General features: G+C 41.9%; 1 protein-coding gene across 1 annotated transcript; it reads right to left on the bottom strand.

Moving 5' to 3' along the window:
- Nucleotides 1-11,897: 11,897 nt before the first annotated feature.
- LOC139438347 (testis-specific Y-encoded protein 2-like) lies at nt 11,898-15,084 on the bottom strand. Its single transcript, XM_071213433.1, has 6 exons — nt 14,426-15,084; nt 13,420-13,497; nt 13,183-13,291; nt 12,939-13,084; nt 12,748-12,830; nt 11,898-12,091 (listed from the first exon to the last, which is right to left on the bottom strand). Exons 1-6 carry the CDS (start codon nt 14,978-14,980, stop codon nt 11,947-11,949), a joined length of 1,116 nt encoding a protein of 371 aa, XP_071069534.1. The 5' UTR covers nt 14,981-15,084; the 3' UTR covers nt 11,898-11,946.
- Nucleotides 15,085-15,444: the final 360 nt, after the last annotated feature.

The raw sequence follows: 15,444 nt of genomic DNA on the forward strand, positions 1-15,444 counted from the left end.
CTCCGCTCTCCACTCCAGCATCTCCATTTCCCCGCAGCTCCTCCACCCAGAGCACCGCGGCCTCCTCGCAGGGCGCCTCTCCCCTCTCCCTCCCTCCAGCTGGGGCCTGTGCCTCCGCCCCTGCCCTGCAGCTCTGTGGGGACTGTTCCTACCAGAGGGCCGCTTGCCAAGCCAATGAGGTGTTCTGAGCGTGCCCGGGGAGCCAGGCCTTCGCCGGGACCCGCTTCACTCGCCCTGTGGTGGCCGGGGCCGGTGCAGGGAAGGACCCGCACACGCTCTCCCCAGGCCACGCCCGCGGGTACAGCAGCGCCCCCTAGATACGCGGGTGGGCCCCGGCAGCCTGTGGCGTTGGAGACGTCCTGGGCGCATGCGCAGGGTTTGGTGACGCCAACCTGGCCGACCTGGCGGGAAAGAGGAGCTTTCCATGCTCCACACCACTCCTCCCAGTCCCCACCCCGCGGCCCGCGTGCCAGGGGTGCAGAGCACGTGGTCCATTACTTCCACCTTCACTTTTCTTTAAGCCTTTCAGGTTAAGCTGATAGCTGAGCATCAGTCTTCTTGTAAAGTAGTCTCTACCTAAACTGTTGCCCATGAGCAATGTTGCATTATATTAATATTTCTTACCATAAGAAGTAACAAGAATATTAATTAATTAATTAATTAATTAATTAATGGGCCAAGTTAAGGTATATCATCCTATCAGCCAGGTTCAAATATTTCAATGATCAGACCCATTTAATCACCTAGGTTCATGGTTTAATGAAATGTGAGAAAAGCCAGTATGTTTTAGTTGTATAAAGCCAGTATGTTTTAGATGTATGCGTTCAATTATGATTATTTTTATATCTTATACAAATTTTGATTCATGATTCTATTCAATGTAACAAGCCAAAAGGAAAATGTGATAGAACTGTGAGTCTCTCTAGTGAACTGAGACTAAACAGAAAATTAAAAGATAGACTGACTCAGAAAAAGAGCCTTACCCATAATCCACACAACTTAATATGTAAATCCATTCCAAGGGTCTTTACTGTAATTAAACAACCAGCCAATTAATCTCACTGCAATCACAACAGGAAACACTCATAAAAAAGGCAAAGAAGAAGTGGGGGAAAAATGACTGATTGACCATACTCAAATGCCTGACAAGTACAGAAATCAACAGGAGTGACTACAGTGTTTTAGTCAAGTAGACAATGCCAATCGTGGGGAAAGATGATCAAAATGCGGGACAACATTAAGTAAAATAGTGGTTCTCAGAGGTTCTGAGGGGAGAGGGAAGTCCAAGAATAGGTGGAACATAGTGCATTTTTAGGGCATTAGAATTGTTCTGCATGATTTTGTAATGATAGATATGGTTCATTACACATTTTGTCAAAACCTATAAAATAAAATTCTATAGTGCAAAGTGTAGACCATAATGTAAACTATAGTCCATAATGTGAACGATAGATTATTCATCATTAGTAACACATGTACCACATTCATGCTTTTATTTTTCATGTATAGTTCACATTAGTGGGGCCATGAGATATTTGTCCTTTTGAATCTGGCTTATTTCACTTAGCATAATATCTTCAAGATTCATCCATGTTAGCTTATGTATCCCAATTTAATTTCTTAGTATTCCATTGCATGTATATACCAAATTTGGTTTATCCATTCATTAGCTGACGGACACTTGGGTTGCTTCCCCCTTGTGGCAGTTTTGAATAGCGCACAAACAAGACACGGACTAATTAGAATCCCTGTATTTGTGATGTAACTATTCCGTCATCTAAAACTTTTTTAAAAATAAAGTTAAAATTTTCAAAAATAAAGATAAAATGCCCACTTGCTTTGGCCCATCCTGGAAGAAGACATCTTTCAGGGCGAAGATTTTCCAGAAGACAACTGGTCTAAAGGGATTTTCAGTGAAAATGAATACACACTATTGGATTGCTAATAAGCAAAATCTGGTGAGCAAATTAATTTTGGTCCAGTAGAGACCAAAATTAGTCTAATGAATGTATATCTGCTAATCAATGTATATCTGCTCCCATTTGTAAGACACCCCTAATCAATGTATATCTGCTCCCATTTGTAAGACACCCCCATGTAAAATGAAAACTTCATGTCAACCAATAATATTGACCTTTCCTTTCCCATCCTATTTGAGTTTCCCCTTTCCACAACTTTGGTAGATCTCCCTTCTACATTCTGAATGAGGTGCTGCCCAATTCATGAATGTCACAATAAAATTATGAGATCCTAAAAAACTATAAACTTCTAGTTTGAGTTGATACCATATACATAATCTGCTTTTATACCCTAATCCCTCTTCTCTTGTTCTTGTTACAAATTATTGTTTTTTAAGCTTGTATTTATCTATCTCCCCTTCCCTCACCTCACCCCATTGTCTGCTTTCTGTATCCATTTGCTGTGTGTTCTTCTGTGTCCACTTGCATTCTTTTCAGCATCACTGGGAATCTGTGTCTCTTTATGTTGCGTCATCTTGCTGTGTCACTGGCCGTGAACATGGCATCATTCCTGGGCAGGCTTTGCTTTTTGCACAGGGCATCTCTCCTTGTGGGGGTACACTCATTGTGTGTGGGGCTTTACTCCGCAGGGGACACCCCTGCATGGCATGGCACTCCTCGTGTGCATCAGCACTGCATGTGGGCCAGCCCATCACATGGGTCAGGAGGCCCTGGGTTTGAACCCTGGGTCTCCCATGTGGTAGGTGAATGCTCTGTCAGTTGAGCCAAATCTGCTTCCCATCACAAATTACTCTTTGGAGTCCCTGCTCTGAATTTTTTAAAAAATATTTTTTAAATTATTTTTAAAGAAGTTTTAGATTACATGAAGTTTACACAAAAAGTATAGGGGATTCCCGTATACTCTATCCCCTGCCCCTCCCACACTTTCCCCCAATAACAACATGTTTCATTAGTATGGTACACTGGTTACAATTGATGAATACATATTGAAGCACTACTAACTGTGGACTATAGTTGACATATAGTTTACATTTTCCACTGCACAATTTCATAGGTTATGACAAAATGTATAATGGCTTGTATCAGTCATTGCAATATCATGGGGGACGATTCCAATGTCCCAAATGCCTCATATTATTCCAGTTCTTCCCTCTTCCTCCCCTCACAATCTTGGGTGACAATTGTGTTTATGTCAATGTTACAAGTTCTTTCTTTACTTGAATAAGTCTACCTTGGTCTATAGTTGTATTCTCAAGTTTCATCCCTGATTTTGAATGCATCAGGACTTCATTCACTCTTAGAGCTGAATAACATTCCCTCATATGTTTATACCATAATTTGATTATCCAGTCATCTGCTGATGAACCCTTGGGTTGTTTCCCTCTTTTAACAACTGTGAATAATGCCACTATGAACATCAGTGTGCATATATCTGAATTTATGTCCTTGCTTTCAGTTCTTCTGGATATATAGTGAATAATGGGATTGGTATATCATATGGCAATTCTATACTTAGCTTCCTGAGGAACTGCCAGCAGGCATTTCTTTGAAAATGCTGTAAAGGAATAATCAGAGGTTTTAGTTATAATTTTGTGATTGAGACACACAAAAGAGCACCTATGTCTTGGGAGGAAAAGCAGTGAAATGTCCTTCAGAAGTTCGGATATTATGAAGTACCATGTATAGGGGGATGGTTAGAAATGATGTCCTACCTGAGGTAAAATCTATCTTCAGGAAAGACTTATGGAGACCTAAATTTTCACTCTAGGCTGATTTCTAGAGTCTGTACAAGTCTAATTAAATGCTGAAGAAGACTTCAGCACAGAGCCAATTTGCAAAGAATGGGAGAGCTGTTTTTTTTTTTTCAAACTCCTGGATTTCAGGAAATCTCTGTCATCAGCAACATGAAATCAAGTAAAAACAACAGTTTTCAGCAGTGATACAGGACGAAGAATACTATGTTTGCAAAGTATTGTGGAAAATGGCTAAAGAAATAAACCACCACAGTCTTTGAAATAAACAAAAAGGGAAGCCATGGAAAGCGGAGAACCAGACTTCCAGTTTAATGCATTATATTGAAAAATCATATTTAAACATTAAATCACAAGAAATTCAAGTAAATAAGAATGCCCCAAACAATGAAAAAAATCAAGTGACCAAAAGCTGCATTTAAGAAGCCCAGACATTGCAATGACTAATTAAATATGTTAAGTCAACTCTCACAAATATGCTCAATGACCTGAAGGAAAGCTTTGACAAAGAACTAAAGGAAAAGAGTAAATGAAAAAAAGAAATAATGCAATAAAGAGATAGAAATCTTAAAAGGAAGTCAAACAAGAACACCATACAGCAGAAGGTTGGAGGAAGATATCCCTAAGTGAGTGGCCCTGATTAGAAAAAGAGAAAGTTACAATATATCAGAAGAAACTTTTCCAAGACTCTGGAAATGAATGTGGATAGACAACAGCACAGAAAATGCTGAACAAAGAAAGCCTAAAATTTCTAAAAAAAGCTGTTGGAAGCATTTCCTTTTCCTGGTCCCTGATTCTTCATGGGCTCAGTGCAGCATATGTGTGGCAAATGCTTGGTGGCTCACATGCTCAAGTGCAATTTCCTGGTGCTGATATGGGCTAAGGGTGGGGGTTGTGCATCTCTTCATGTATAACCTGGGCTGTGGGAATCAGACAATATAAACTGCAGCCCCACCTTTCGTAACCAGGCCAACCACTCCAGTCCTGGAAAGCCAATTAAACAATATATGCTCTATAGACTTTGACTATTCAGGGAGGATACACACTAAATATGTTAATTCAAGCCTACCTGGGAAATATGTGTTAAATCAAACTCATGGCGCATTCAAACAAAGCACCATTTGGCTCTTCCTCTGTATGGAAAGAACCCAAAAATCTTACTTGGGGCTTGGAGGTTTTCAACAAGAGTTCCTGAGTCAACCAGTCATTAATAAAAATGTGTCTTTCTCAAAACTATTAATGCATCCTGGACTTCCATACACAATTATTGAATCTCTCTGCTTCCACAACAGTGCTATAGCTAATAAATTTATGTCTTTGTATATCTGGTGTCAGTCCCAGTCTGTTGATTGGATTTTGACTCCGTGTACACATTTCAGTCACCTATCTAGAATTTGCCTAGGGCAGGAAAGGAGTGTGGAAAGGTGGCACAGAGCAATGGACAGAAGCCAAACAGACTGAAGCAGTCTGGGGAGAAAAACTATGGTTGAGACAAAGCAGAGAGAAACTCCTTTTCCAGAGGGGAAACAGATAATATGCTTGGCAATTCTTGAAATGTGGTGCACATACCCGGAACACACAGGGTCAGAAGCTCTGTAGGCGGCGGACTTGGTCCAGTGAATAGGGCATCCGTCTACCACATGGGAGGTCTGCGGTTCAAACCCTGGGCCTCCTTGATCCATGTGCAGTGCTGATGCCCTCAAGGAAGCCACGCCCCACAGACGTGTCCCCGCCTAGGGGAGCCCCAAGCACAAGGAGTGCCTCCCACAAGGACAGCCACCCAGAGCCAAAGAAAGTGCAGCCTACCAAAGAATGGCGCCACCCACACAGAGAAATGACAAAAGATGATGCAGCAAAAAGAAACACAGATTCCTGTACCGCTGACAACAGAAGTGGACAAAGAAGATGCAGCAAATAGACACAGAGAACAGAACCGGGGGGGGGGGGGAGATAGAAATAAATAAATAAATAAATCTTAAAAAAAAAAAAAGAAAGAGCTCTGTAGACACTAACTGTTGAAAAGATGCTGAAAAGAGGAATCTCAACATAGGCAATATACAGTAAAAACATGGAAAAAATGGAGGATCTGACTTTCAGGTGAGCACATCACAATATTCAAATTCCCTGACTTCAACAAAATACCAGAAGGCACATAAATTATTAGGAAAATGGCTCATTCAAAGGAATAAAATGAAACAACAGGGAAAGTACAACACTGGAACAAGAAATCAAATATATTAAACAGTCTCCAAAATAAATTATGAATTCATAAAAACCGAAGAAAGAATGAAAGGGATCAAGAATCAGTTCATGCTCTATATTGATGGAGTCTTATATAAATCTACTTCATATTTCTTACATAAATGCGTAAAAATAATCACATATAAATATGTATTATTGTACACACAAAATATAAAGATGTAATTTAATCTTATTATGATAAAAGACAATGAAAAAATATTTTATTTTTATATTTCTTATTTTATTTTCATATTTTAATTTTCTTGGCTTTGTTTTTGGTGAGGTTTTGGATCATAGGTCACAACTCTGGAAGAGGGGATTTCTGGTGCACAGTGTCACTAATGGGGGAAGTGCGGAGGGGTACACCTGAGGCATGCCTCTTAGGCATATGAATGTGTGTACAATTTTGTAAAATATCGCAGGAAGATATTGGCATTATTAACCATTGTAAAAGTTGGAAACAATGCAGATGTCCATTGACAGGTGAATGGATAAGCAAAACATGGTACATACATATGATGGACTATTATTCATATGTAAGAAGGAATGAAATCCTGATTAATGGAACACAAACACAAAAAGATGAGTACTGTTTGATTACCCTCTATGAAGAAACAAATAAATAAATTCTTGGAGACGGAAAGTAGATTAGAAGGTAATATGGGCTGGGAAAAGAAAGAATGGAGAGTTATGTTAAATAAAGACAGCGTTTCTGTTAAGGCTTATGAAAAACTTTTACACTGAATGGTGGTGATTTAGCACATTATAAATGTAACTGATTCTACTATATGTGGTATTCAAAACAGATAAGTATGTTCCTACAATATTTTTTTAAAGAATGGGCATTAAAACTAATAACAGTCTGAGACAAAGTTTTTCATGCCTCTTCACTCCTTTCTCCTTTTACCTTTGACAATTTAATTTAGCATTGTAAATTAAACACTTTTCTTTCATTTCTTTCCTTCTAGAGTGTTCCACTGCAGTATGTTTAAACTGTAATATTAAGTGTTCTTTGGTCAAGAAGTTCCTTAATAATATTACTCTTCATAAAAAAGATTTGATGCTACCTGATGCTTTAGGTAAGGCCCTATGCTCTCTTTCTTTGCCCTTTCTCTGTATACTCTTATTGACTTTCTCTTTCCTCTTTTATTTGCACAGGATGTTGCAGAGGATAAGGGTTATCTAAATACCTATCTTCTCACATTCTGACAGAGCCAAATATAAACTGCCATCACAAATTTTTGCTAAAAGATCATGAAGAAATTGAAGATAGTCATTTATTAAAGGAATAAGTCAAATAAACTTCAGGGAACAAGTCCAATGAATTGCCTTTATTTCTGCTTTGGGTATTACAAAACACTTAAGAACCTACAATGTAAACCATTATCCATGTGGTGCAGCAGTGCTCCAAAATGTATTCACCAAATGCAATGAATGTGCCACGATGATGTAAGAGGTTGTGGGGTGTGGGGACCAACTATATTTTTTGAATGTAATAATTAAAATAAAATAAGTGGAGAGAGAGAAAAAAAAAACCTACTTATGGTCCACTATAAGAGTGTCCCCTCAGGGGAATCTTGCTATTAGATACAGCCTTCACATTCTTTCTCTGAATAACAACAAAAGCAATTATTCATTCCTCTGTAAGCCACTCTCTTTTTTCACATCCTAAGAGAGCAGGGGAGAAATCAGTTATCTCAATGATTTCCAGGAAGTACTCTGCTATTAGTTTGAAATTCTGTCTTTATTAGCCATGCTCAAAATAAAGAGTGTTGAATAAAAAAATCCCATGAAAAGATATTGGTTAAAGGAGAGAAAAGAAATAGTTCCAGGAAAAAAAAAAAAAGCAAAAATGGTCCACTGAAGACACAGAAACTGTCACAAAACAGTAATGGACAGACAGCCATAGCTTGACCTTAATGGTGTAGACAGAGACAGTTATGGAAATAATGGTGTACAAATCTAGACAGGCAACAATGAAAGACATCAGAGATAAAGCTATGCAAGGTATCAGGGAAGGAGATTAAAAACTCACACTTGTAAAGAGAGAAATACAAGTAAAACTGATCACAGGGACTTTAAAATGAGAATAACAAAATATCCTGTTATTGGGGGGGGGGGGGGGGGGAGATTCAGAGAGATTTAGACCTAACACTCAAAACAGAACAGTGACCTGTGATTTTAGAGGACCATGGGGCTCAGATTTTACAAAAAGTATACGTGGGTACTTCCTTTGACAAAGATAGAAAATTTGGGGCTAATGAGAAGGTGCTGCATAGGAAGCTGAATTCCACCCAGGTCTAAGTTTTGTGATCCAGGAAGGAATCAATAAGCTCTCAACAGCCAGCAGCCCTCAAGGAAACAATCCAAACTGGAGAGATTCACTACCTGGATCCAGGCAGTATTTCCCTCACTTACCACCAGGGCAGATCTAGCCATGCATCAAATAGCTGGCTATTTGATGTTAAGCAGTCAGAGGATCCAGGCCCAACCTCTCCTTTTCTTAAATCCTTGGCCAGACCAAAAGAAGCTTTATACCCAGCTGAAGGATTACTGGGATCTAGTTTCCTTTGCCAATGCCCAGAAGTCCTAGGAACTGGCATGCAGGAGCTGCAAGGATTCCCTTCAAGTTTCACTCGTGGAGGTGGGAAGGTCTGCTTCAATCCAGTTATGGGGTGATTGTGTCATCAGCAGTCAGACCAGGACAAAACTTCATCTCTAAAGCCTTAGCTGCCTTTCCTCATGAAGGAGAAAAACTGCCATAGAGTTTCAAATCCACAAATGAAGTGATGGCTAATGCGTATTGGAAAGAAGGGGGGAGGATTCCTGAACACTATCCAATCTTCATCCTTGATAGAGCTGATGTGTTGCTCATTTTGTGACACTTTTGCGTCTGCCATTTTCTAAGTATAGTAGGGAGCCATGTAAAATGACAGCTTCCCCTGAGGATACATCAGAGAAAGGAAAGACTTGGAGAAGTCCAACCTAGCTAGCGAAGGGCAGTAAATAAGGGGGTTACAAGGGGCCTCACCCTCAATGGTCCTAGATGTATCTTCTAGCATAATATATGGTCGTGGCCTAAATCTTTTGTGGTGGGGGTTGGACAGCATGGCACTCTTGCCACAAAGCAAGAGAGTACTTTTATACTACGTTTATGTGCAGATAGGGAGGGCATATGTATGGGAACAATGATTTAAAAATGTAGTGCTCTGGACAGATAATCGAGGACTGGACACTGACGATATTTCTCAACAGGGCAGAAGTTACACTTTCAGAATGATTATACAAAATGAGCATTTTCAATGTTTGTCAGTGGGGCTGACGTCACATCTTTACAGTCATTACATATAGGGGCAACTGATACAAAAATAGTCAAGCAGTTCAAAGGTCAGATTATTCCTAGTTTCTGGGAGAGAAGTCTAAGCATACAGATTAAACCCATCAGTCATGAGCTCACAAAGGGTTATTTCTCAAGGTTTGCTATGGAACTATTAAGAAGTGAAAGGCTGCTGCGACTAGAAGGGGAAAGACCTTGAAGGTTTGTGGGAAAATGCAAAGCTATATGTGATAGAGTCATCCAATGCTGCTTTTGGACAAAAGATTCAAGGCTGTCAGAAGAGGGCTAAAAACAAAGTGATTACATTTAGGGTCATCATGGAAGGAGTGTACATGGGTAGTCTGACACTTGTTTACCACCAGCATGCACACTTAGATCTCATTACCTCTGACTATATCCATGTTGCACCAAAAATGAAATGCAAAGAAAGGAAAGGTATCACATGCACTTTTAATTATGAGAAATGTTTCCTTCTTGCAGTTCTGATTTTCCTGTACCCACCAGCTTCAGAAACCCAGGAAAATCTGAATCTTCCACATGCAAGTTTCCTTTTCCCAAAGCTCCTGTGAATACATTTCACATCAAGTTCCAAAACTCTAACTTTGAAGAGTGGTCCTCACAGGATGGCTGGTAGTCACTGCAAAGGGTTCTTGCACTCAAAATTCTTTGGTGAATGTTTTCTTCAATAATGAACTAAAATTTAAGATATCTTCTGTCCTATTTGGAAGGATGGAACTTTTTGGTAATGGATGGTGATGATGGTAGCACAACACTATGGATGCTATTAACACCCAAGTGTATATATGTATTTGAGTGCTACTAAAAGGAAAATGTTATGACTCCCAGAGATGAGCCTTGTTGGTACTGAGAGATTATGACCAAGCACCAACAACCAAATATGCATGTGGAAGTAGACTATGACCGAAATGAGGGAGCATTAAATATTTTTTATGACCAAAAGAGTTCAAAATGAGCAGAGAGTTCATCCCAGACATTATGTCATGGTGGAAAACTCAAGTGTCAGATGAATGGATAAAAAAACTGTAGTATAGGCAAATAATGAAATATTATTCAGTCATAAAAAGGAATAAAGTTCCTAAGCCATGACACGAATCTTTAGAACATTGTAATGAATGAAACAACACACAAAAAGATGAATACTGTTGCTTACCCTTTAGGGAGAATCTAGAAAAATTTAGAGATGGAAAGTAGATTAGAAGGCTGGGAAAAAATGATGGAGAGTTATGTTTAAAAGGAAAATGTTTAATTTATGAAAAATTTTAGATAATGAATGCAGATCCTCTGGGGGAATTCACTAATTACCACACTATAAAAACTTCAAACAAAAGCCCTACAGACATCTCTACACTATAGGCAAAGCACAAAGCTCCATGAAATCCACACCTGTTCAGCTGGCCCTATACAGGAATTCCCTACATGTGATTCTTCTACCCTTTTTACTTTCATCTGTAGTTTTCACAACCATCAAACATATGTCTTAGAGATGTGAATCTTCAAACTGTTCATATGCCAATTGAGCCCTGAATCCCAGGAGAGTCGTGGCCAACAGTTACTCTCCAGTTCTTCAGATTTGTCCAGGACAACAACATGATGATGGTGGGCAAGTCCATCCCCCAACTGGGGAGAATCTATAGTTACAAGCAAAACAGTTAATCATGGACTTAGGTAGACTTATTGTTTTTGGTATCATGTGGTAACAATGAACTTTTAACATTGATAAAAAGAGAGTGACTACCAGAGTTTCAGAGGGAGAAGGAATGATAAGCAGGCAGAACACTCTTTTTAGGGCATTGGAATTGTCCTACATGTTATTGCAATGACAGACACATGGCATTAGACGTTTGTAAAAGCCTACAAAACTATACAGTGTGAAGTGCAAAAGACACACTATAGACCTTGATTAGTAGCAGTGCTTCCATTTAGTTCATCAAGACTAGCAAATGTTCATCACTAATGGGAAAATATGTATGAGGGTGGGTATAGGTCACACAGGAATCCCCTATACTTTTGTAAGGAATCCCCTTACTTCTCTGTAAGTTAAACTTTCTCTAAAGTTTATAATGATTTTTAAAATGGAAATATTAGATCATATGTTTGAAAACAGAATAAACTTTTAAATCCACAGAAGTACACTATACAGGCAGTAAACACCAAATTAAATCATGGAATATAGTTAATATTATGATTATTTAAATGTGCTCTCACCAATTGTAATAAGTGTTCCACATTGATGCAAGCTGTTATTAGGGTGGTATATGGGAATTCTGCATTTTATGCATGATTTCACTGTAAATCCAGAACTTTCCTAATAAATAAAAAGCAGCAACCTCTAGCAACTAGTCTCTACTTCTTGTCCTCCCCAGTGCCTCTACTAGTAGGAATAATTGTGTCCTCATTTAGAAATCCAAAGCATAATACATATGATCCACATCTGTAGGCCAAGCCCTTTTTTGCGGCCCCTTCTCTCCAGACTAGGAATTTCCTGGAGAATATTAAGAAGACCCAAACAAGGATTTCTATTTATTCCATCTACTTCAGCAATCATATAAATACACACAAAGACAGAAATACTTGTTTGTGTTTATTTCTAACTATTATCATTCCAGTGTGCCCTTCTTTAATTACCCAGTTCTTTATTTCTCTCCTGCCCAGGAGAAGCACCTTGCCACCATTTCATGTTTCTGAAGTAGCTTTTTATGCCTTGTGATATTTGACATAAACTTTGATGCTCTATCATTTCCATTTTAAAAGCTCCAAGAGCCCTGAAACGTGAACACATAAAAAAGTATTACACACACACACATATATATAAACATTAAAAGCTGTATTTTTTCTGGGCAATATTAAAATATTAAATTAATTCCTACAGGTCCTGTATTGGAGACTATTCCTTCATCACTTGTGATTTCTTAAACTTTCTCCCCCATGAGTTCATATAATCCCTGCATGCCTATATTATCTGTATTGCTGTGGGAGGGGTCAGGAGATAGACATGACAATTAAAAGACTGATTATATGAATAGAAAAGTGATGGAACACTTTAGTGAGTAATTCCATAGAGATGCGTAGTCATTTTTGGAGAAGGTGGTTATAAAGCCTTAGGGTGAGCCAAACCTTAATGTAGGAGTTTGACTGTGGAAATGAAACCCATGGAATGATGTTTCAGGGAAATGGAGCTAATGATTCAGCCTTCCATCCATTTGAGTGGTCTGGGCTGGTCATGCGCCTTTATTAGGCTTAAACTTCCCCATTCAGAACCTGTTTTGAAACAGTTCTCCAATGTTCCTGTCTCACAATGACTCCCTGCCTGACCTGGGGTGCATAAAGTCTTACTCTTAACCTCAGTTCCTCCACCACAGAAATGAATTTCCCAGCAAGTGACCACTGCATTTCAGTCCCCACTGCCCATTATCCTCACCCATCCTCTCCGTTCTCTGTGCTGGTCCCTTCCTCCCTTGGGTAGTACTGCAGGGGATTGGGCCACAGGTCCTCATTGATGATCTGATAGAGGAAACAGGTAGGGTTAGGCCAGGGTAAGAACCTCATTCCCCAAGCAGCTAGGGGCAGGCCAACAAAGGCCACTTCTGATGATTCCCAGAGTTGCCCCACCTTAGCAATTCTGTTATACACTGCAAAGTTGTGGTCGGAGAACCAGTTGAAGAAGTTAAGGTTATCATTGTGATGCCTGCGACGGGAGGCCTGGCGTCCATAATCCCGGAACCACTGGACTGGAGTGGAATGAGAGGCCCTATATCCTGTAGAAAGAGGAAAATGTCATCCAGGGACTGGATCCTTTCGGTTTAAGGCCCACCCCTACCATCTGCCATGATCCACCTGGAAAGCCATCTCTTACCAGTGATGTTAATGTCATACTCCTTAATGATTACTTCATTCTGGAAATACGGGTTTCTCCTAAAGAAAAATGTGATCTTGCAGTGGTTCTTGGCTTGGGTGTTCTCCACCTGCCATGACGACATGGAGTAGACATGTACAATCTCTTCCTAGAAGACCCCTGCCTGTTTCCATGGATGAATTATTTCCCCTTGCTGGCCCCCACCCAGCTCTAGCACCTCAGTCTTCCCTGCCTCACCTCCAGATTGGTCATGTAGTTAAGCATGTCTTCATCTTGGTCAGTGATCATGGCTGATATCTGGGGATGGTTCAGAATCTGCATTGAGTCAAGGAGCCTTCAAAGCTAGGAATGAAAGGGTTAAAAGCAGGCAAAGCATATCTGGCATGCAACCAACATAAGGCAGGACATCTACCAGATAATCTGCCATTGTAGAGCTCTCTCTCAATCGCCATCCTTCATGAGAGGTTGCTTAGGCTCTATGGTCCTCTCGGTTTTCTGTGGCTGTCTGTACTCACATATGGACTGTTTGTTTCTAAGGAGCTCTTGATCCCTCTCTCTCCTATGTGCCCTCCTGTCTCTTCTGCCCTGATCCTTCTTGGGTCTGGATGTGTGTTCTCTGGGCTCTCAGTGAGGACATGGGGATGTTCACATAAGGCTATGACCTGAAAAATGTCCTCTGGTTTAACATGAGCTACATGGCTATGTTTGGAGCTCTGCTGGCATCACACAGTACAAGGAGATGACATATATATTTGGAGGAACAGTGCATGCAGTGAAGATAGTGCCAAGCAAGGGACAGCAGCTGTAGTGCAAAGGAAATCACTATTTGGAAAATGTGGTGTTTGGCAAGGAAATAGTGGCAGTGACAACACAGCACGTACATGACAGGATGGGAGTTTGCACAACATCCGGTCGGTTATTTTCCACGAAAAAGTGTGCTACACGTACCTGCTGTGTGTGAAAGTTTCTTTATGCTGTTTTTAATGCTGCATACAGATCTCCACACATACGTAAACACCCACGAAGTTTCCCCACATTACGCATAAGCCCAAAGGTTTCAGGCACCTTTTGCCTAGGATTTGCGTGAGTGTGGTTCAAGAAAGGCCGTTGTCTCATCCCTGGGCCCGTTGGTTCCCAACTGTACCCACCCCAGCTGTGAGTAACCCCTCGCCAACTGGCAGTGCCCTCTCTAACCACCATTTCCCTAGGTGAGGCCACCACGTGTGAGCAATAGGAAGGATACGGCTTTGACCCAGAAACCAGGAATACCCTGGATGACGGCTTTTCTGTTGTCCATGTGTTTTTTGCGCCTCTGCCACAGGGTACGCTTCAGCCGAAAGAAGGCCCTGCTGGCTTCGGCATTCACTGGCTCCAGATCTAACTGAAGGGCTAACAGCTGCTCCAAGGAGGGTCGGGTACTGGTGGGTCCACGTTCTGGCCGTGCCTGCCTGTTTTGCTTCCGCCTCTCCGCTAGTTTCTCCTCTCGCTCCTCCTCTACTACTATAACCGCCACCTCCAGTATATTCTCCACTACCACATCCTTCCCCACCTCTGCCTCGTCTTTCTTTCCCCGGATCTCGGTTGCCTGGAAGGCTACCTCCCCACATACCGGGGCCTCCCCCGACTCCTTCCCTCCAGCTGGGGCCTGTGCCTCCGGCCCTGCCCTGCAGCTCTGTGGGGACCGCTCGCCGGCAGGCCCCAGCGACTCTCCTACCAGAGGGCCGCTTGCCAGGCCAACGAGGTGTTCTGAGCGTGCCTGGGGAGCCGGGCCTTCGCCAGGACCCGCTTCACTCGCCATGTGGCCCGGGCCGGTGCAGGGAAAGACCCCGCACACGCTCTCCCCAGGCCACGCCCGCGGGTACAGCAGCGCCCCCTAGCTACGCGGGTGGGCCCCGGCAGCCTGTGGCGTTGGAGACGTCCTGGGCGCATGCGCAGCGTTTGGTGACGGCACGACGGCCAGTGACGGGGAAAGCCGCGCTTTCCACGCCCCACGCCGCTCCCTCCCCCCCACCCCTCCGGCGGCGCAGAGCCCTGGCCCCTCCCGCTCCTGCCCTTCCCCGCTCCTGCCCCGCCCTCACACTGGGCTGGAGCAAAGCCTGCGCCTGCAACCCGCAGCCCAGCCTTCGAGGGAGCGAGTCTGCAGGGCGCTGCTCACCTCCAGCAGGCTGGTGGGGAACGTGCGTGGCGCTCAGTGAAGGTCAGGTCAGGGCCCGCGCGGGGACCCCGGCTGGTTCTGGGGCGGAATTTCCTAAGCCATGGAGG

The sequence above is a fragment of the Dasypus novemcinctus genome, chromosome Y (assembly GCF_030445035.2).
Source record: "Dasypus novemcinctus isolate mDasNov1 chromosome Y, mDasNov1.1.hap2, whole genome shotgun sequence".
Taxonomy (NCBI): domain Eukaryota; kingdom Metazoa; phylum Chordata; class Mammalia; order Cingulata; family Dasypodidae; genus Dasypus; species Dasypus novemcinctus.